This window comes from Malaclemys terrapin, chromosome 1, assembly GCF_027887155.1.
Source record: "Malaclemys terrapin pileata isolate rMalTer1 chromosome 1, rMalTer1.hap1, whole genome shotgun sequence".
Classification (NCBI taxonomy): domain Eukaryota; kingdom Metazoa; phylum Chordata; order Testudines; family Emydidae; genus Malaclemys; species Malaclemys terrapin.
This window is the reverse complement of record NC_071505.1, coordinates 107,013,431-107,019,430: the sequence shown is the minus strand read 5'-3', so window position 1 is coordinate 107,019,430 and position 6,000 is coordinate 107,013,431. Positions and strand designations below refer to the sequence as shown.

Here is a 6,000-nt window from a genome sequence, read left to right as displayed (position 1 = left end):
CGTGGCACTGCAGCTGCAGAAACACTGGGCTAGTGGTGCAGGAAAGGAGAGGGGGCCTGAGAGTTTAAGGCAGGGACTGAGAGACTGGCAGTTGCCCGAGTGCATCAGAAAGTTGGGGGTGGGGAAGGCTCCGACGAGGGGTGTGTAGGGCGGGGGAGGGGGCAAGCGGAGCAGCTAGAGGAGAGCCAGAGGCCGCTGCTGAGAAGTTGCTGGCGGAGAGGGAGGAGCTGCAGAGTTTCCAGAGCGGCGCGGCTGCCTCCCAGGGGGAGGGCGCTGAGCGCAGGCAGGACTCACCTGGCAGGTGCAGGAGGAGTTACAAAGCCAGGGTAGTGCTGGTGCAGAGAGGGCCTGGAGTCAAACGGCAGCGGTAGCTGTAGTGCAGGGAGTGGGCGCGCTTTGCTGGGGAGGGTCCCTGCGCCGCTGGCTTCCTTCCAGCCGGGCCTCCGCAGCGCTCCAGGACAGCGGGCTGCTGAGCCCGCAGCTTGGCGGCTCTCCTCTGCGGCGGGGGAGGCGCTGTGGGCACCGAGCCCAGCGCCAGGGCAGCGGCCCCTCTGCGCTAGCCCGAGCGCGGGCAGGTGCGATGCGATCCCTGCTGTGCCCGGGGCGCTGAGCAGCGAGGGCGCGCGAGCTGTTTCCTCCTAGCCCCGGCAGGATGAGCGAAGCGGAGAGCGCTAACTTCAGGCGGATGGCGATCCGGAGGAAATCCAGCCCGACCCTGCACAGCTCGGCCCTGGTCTTTGCTGTCCCCACTGGAGGGGGCAGGTTCTGCCCACCGCCGGGAGAAGGGGCTCGGAAGGAAGCGGCAGGTAACAATCCGCGCGCGCCTCCCCTTTTCTCCCCCAGCGCTGAGCTTGGCCGGCCCGCCCGCCTGGCTCTCTTCTCCTGCCCGGGTTCTCCCTCCGCACTGACTGGCTGAGGTTTGCAATGTCTCACTGATTGCCAGTTGTACCCTTTTATTCTGCTTGTACAGCGCCTAGCACAATAACTAATAAAAATGGAAAAACACAAGCAAAAGCCTCCTTCAGCAAATGGCAAGACTTCAAAATGGCTCTGACATTACAAGGGCTAATGAATTCCTCCTGATGAAGCTGGAATTTTGGCTGTCAGGTCAATAATAACCTAATACAATAATATCTTCAAATGTTTCTATCATGTCATAACCAACACTGTGGGTGTTGATAACTTTTCACTCTGATTTTAGTGATGTTTTGCTCTGTTTATGCAATAAAAGTAGATTAGGTATTTTCTCTCTGGAGGTCTCATTCATTAGCACAGGGATGTTTGTTGGCTTTTAAAATTCTCTTTGGGGTAAAAAGTCTTAGGTGTGTTTGTTTGTTTGTTTTTTTCCAAAAGTGCTTGTTTCTGCAAGAACTAATTTTTGAGATTCAAAATTGAGTTGTCTGAGCCTTTTAATCCCCAGTGTGAGAGACTTGGCAGGTCCGGGTTAGTGGGTCTGTACAGAAGTGTCTGGTTTGAAACTGAGAAAAGACTATGGAAAAAATAGCCCCATCATACTATGTAGATATGCTCAATGTGTGCATTCAGTGTTGTCTCTGACTTTTTAATGACACATTTTTATTGGATTCTCTGTTGGCTCTGCAGAGCCAACATGGTGATAACAAAATGATTTGGGGATTCTGTTTCATCTCAAGCCTATTCAGGAGGCATATTTATTAGTTTTCCATCAGTCACACCTGTGCAGTTAAGGGATGGGGAGGGAAGTGTTACACAGGGGTCATTTAATTAAGCCCGCAGAACCTTTATTACTGGTGGTGATTTGGGGGGATGAAGGGAGCCAATTTGGCTCTGAGAGCCCAGTCTGAATGTGCTCGGCTTGCAGGTTGGAAAAATACTTGTATATTGAGCACATCTGAAATGGAAACTGTAGAAGCAGTAAACATGGGACTCCATCCTTGGTGATACTTTCACTATGTCTTGTGCCTCAGAGCACTACTCCTTATAAGAAAGGAAGAAACTCACCTGTTGTGGATAAGCAACAAACTCTGTATGTTAATTTGCTGTTTGACACAGATTCAGGCTTGAAATGCCAGCTGCCACCCCCTAAATTTAAAGTACAGTGTTAAAGGGAAACTGTCAACTCAGATTTGCCTGAACATGTGAACCTCATACGAACAAACTTTTTATAAAACTCATGATCAGTGACCGTGGCTGCACTGGAATTTTAAGAAGTTGTTTATGAGCAGGTTGATATGATATGCTAGTGCTCTTGCTACTGCTACCAGAGAAGGAGGTTTTTTTTTTGTTTGTTTGTTTTTTTAAGCCTTTAACCCTCCTCTTTTTGTTTACTTGAAGGATTTTGCATAGGGTTTCTGTAGTGGGAGGGGGATTTTCATATATATATATATATATATATATATATATATATATATATATATATATATATATATATATATATATATATGGTAGTGTGTAGGTCAGGGGTGGCCAACCTGGGCCTGAGAAGGAGCCAGAATTTACCAATGTACATTGCCAAAGAGCCACAGTAATACATCAGCAACCCCCTCATCAGCTTCCCTGCCCCGCTCCCAGCACCTCCCGATCAGCTGTTTCGTGGCTTGCAGGAGGCTGGGGGCGGGGGAAGGAGTGAGGGCATGGCAGGCTCAGGAGAGGGGGCGGGAAGGGGTGGGTGCAGGGCTTGCAGCGGAGACAGGGGTTGAGCAGTGAGCACCCCCCGGCACATTGGAAAGTTGGCACCTGTAGCTCCAGCCCCAGAGTCAGTGCCTATACAAGGAACCGCATATTAACTTCTGAAGAACCGCATGTGACTCCGGAGCCACAGATTGGCCACCCCTGATATAGGACTTGGGTAGTAACTCTTCTGTTCCTCCAAACAAGCAGCTAACTCTCAGTCCCAGTGGCTATAGTTTCCTTTGCACTTTCACTAACCCTCTGCAGTTACCCTCTTTCTGACTACACTCTTGGATTAGATCCCATCCTCCCCACCGGTTGTTCCTTACACAACATACATAGTATGAAGGAAACCCATGAACACAGTAATCATGTTGACTGACTATATACGTGCAAGGCCTTGCTACGCATTCACACACCACCGCTCTGGTGTCTTCTGAAACATTAAGGACCATGAGAGCCACTAGGGGGCTCACAAACTGTTTAAGAAATACTGCTTGATTCCTATACATAAAAACTTAACCATTGAACAGGACAAGAAATTTATGGGGATATTTATGCTTAAAGGTGCTGTATGTTACATCTATAGTGTCCAAAGTGTGGTAGGCACTTTACAGACAAATAGTAAAGTCCCTACCAAAAGGAGCTACTCTCCACATAGACATGGAGAAGTCAAGAGATGGGGGATGGGAATCAAGAAAAATATGACAAGCGTTCCTCTTGTAGTTCTGCGGGTCTTTCGTTTTCACTTAACCCACCTCTCCTCGCTGAAATGTTGTAATAAGAGGCCTTGTGTTAGAAGCAAGTTTTTACTGGGAGAAATTTGAAGTAGAAGAGGATAGAGATCAGGTGAATGAGGTCAGAAAGGGAATTGCAGGTGTAGGGAACCATACACCTGCTACTCTAACCTACTGCCTCAATCTGCCCTTAAGAGTGATGCTGTTAAGCTGAATTTATTATAACTTTTCCATGGTGACACCGTTGCAGTCATAGGACATTGTTCACTGCAGCACTGAGTAAATGGAGAAACTAAATAGTGAGCAGGGGCTAACTTTTTTACTTGAGCAAGAACAATATCAAAAGTTTAAGGAGAGAATAATAATGCAACAAATATATAGGACTTCCTAGACATATTACTTCCTAAATGCAGTCCACACAACATCCTTATAGTAAGTACATCTTCATTTACAGGTAGGGAAATGGAGACAGACAGGTTACATTGACATCCCCAAGGCAACAAAGGGTGTTAGGCCCTATCTTGCAGTTAGCCACCTAGGCAACCACACCAATGTAAGCTCCTAGATGAAGTCTGTTCTCCCTGTGCCTGTATCACAAGACCACACCAACTAAATGAGCAGCCAGTTTGATTTCTTTTCATTATCACTTGGGAAATTTTCTTCTTTAGTTTTGCCCAGGGAAAAGTGTGATTCAGACTTGTTCCTATTCTGCAAACATAGACTTTAGCCTTCAGGCACAACGTAATGCATTGTAAAGCTGGGTGTTGGCATGATAGGAAGGGTGCCAGATCTTGTGCAGTCTATATTTTGTAAAATGCTAGCTGGACCTTGAGGAAGCCTCCCTACCTAACTGCACCCTGTCAGGTATTGTGTGCATTGAATCACAGAAATATTGAAATATTTGTCTCATGCCAGGCATTTGAAAAATGCCAGCTACTTAAGTTACTGTAAGGGGCCGGGAGAATTCTCATAACATTCATAGCATCAGAAGTACTGTGTCTGGGTGTCAGACAAATAGAAAAACTACCTGTGTGCCATGGGCTTGTATGGAAGACTATGAAGAGATTAGAGCACATTTTAGACTTTTTTGTATACAGCTGGTATTTAAAAGCTCTTCATAAACTAGTAAGTTTTGTGTATGGCTAGTGAGCAAACTCAGGACCTGGAGTAACCACTGAGCACTCAATGGTTTTTGCACCGACCTGGGCATCAGAATCTGTTCATGTAGGGAACATTGTAGGTTATATCTAGTCTTTGGGAGATATACCATAGACTCTAATGTATATCGACAGGCGGTAAGTATTCCAGTTCATTGTTGTGAATGGAAAAATAGCACATCCTAATAGTCAAGCTCTTCCCCCGCACCCACCCCCGCCCACTTAAGGATTGTACTGCACATCAGCCTTTGGTGTAAGGTGAAATCCAAATGTTCTACTAACTGAGCCACACTAACTCATAGTGATGCGTTCAATGCCAATCTGATTATATTAAAACTAAACTGAAACCTGGTTTAAGTGACTACCCAAAGGACCAGTACAAATTATTTGCCTATTAGAAGTTGACATTTAATTAAAAGCTGAACAAAATTGTACTGGAAACTTAGAGATTTAAAAGGGGTGGCTGCAAATTGCAGGGTGTGTGATCTGCAGCAGTGGTTCTCAACCTTTTTGGGCTCAGAACCCATTTGTAAATGTTGATGGCCCATCAGGACCCAGTTAACAGACCCTGAGGGTGGGGAGTCAGGTCCTGCTTCCAGTATGGTGGCAGGCCCTAGTGGGGTTTGCAGAGCCCACTCTGCACTCGCCCTGCAGTGGTAGCTCCTGTGGTTCCAGTCCCACGTAGCTGGCTGGTCTTGGCCCCCTGCTTTGGGTGTTGTAACCTAGTATGTGGGGTTTGCAGCATCACTCACTCAAATTTGACGCAGCTGGCCCTCTAGAGCCAAGCCAAGCCCAGCCAGCCGCACCGGACTGGAGCCGTGAGACCCTTTGACACATTCTGGGGACCTAATTTTGGGTCATGGCCTATGTGTTGAGAAACCCTGGCCTGTAGGAATCTGGTTAATCCTAGATTACGAAGAGCACAGCTAAGGGTTTGTCTTCACTGCAGAGTTAACTTGAGCTAGAACTCTAGTGTTGCCCCTAACTTGAGTCCCGACCACACAACTAAACCCTTAACTTAAGTGTGGTGGTGCTTTTGATTTGAGTTGGCTGGCCTATCAGAGGATATAGGCTATGGCTCAAGTTCGCAGAACCATCCGCTTCTAATCCAGTTGCTCTGTGCAGTCTGAGTGCAATATTGCAGTGTGGCTTCTCTCAATCAAGGTAGGTAGGCTAACTCGAGAGGATTCATTTGAGGGTAGATAATGCGAGACATTGCTCAAAGCACATAGACCAGTGATTGTTTACTGTCATAAATGGTTTTTTTTTCAATTTTTAGAGAAGAGTTCATATTTATGTATGACAGGAATGTGTGGGGTTTTGTTTTTTTAAAAAGTCTGGTGGAGAGGGCCAATTATGCGTAGCATGTGCTTATCTTGGTTCTCTTCCTCTGAGTAAAAAATTACTGGATCACCTCTGCCCCACATACCTCCCCATTGTATAGGATTGCCTGCCAG

General features: G+C 46.8%; 1 protein-coding gene across 1 annotated transcript in view; it reads left to right on the top strand.

Annotated features, from left to right (window-relative positions):
* Positions 1–322: 322 nt before the first annotated feature.
* FGD4 (FYVE, RhoGEF and PH domain containing 4) overlaps positions 323–6,000 on the top strand; it is a 204,501-nt gene continuing 198,823 nt past the window's right edge. Inside the window, exon 1 of the mRNA XM_054034414.1 lies at positions 323–806. Within this exon, the coding sequence (XP_053890389.1) occupies positions 653–806 (154 nt within the window). The 5' untranslated portion in view covers positions 323–652. The remainder of the gene's footprint in view (positions 807–6,000) is intronic.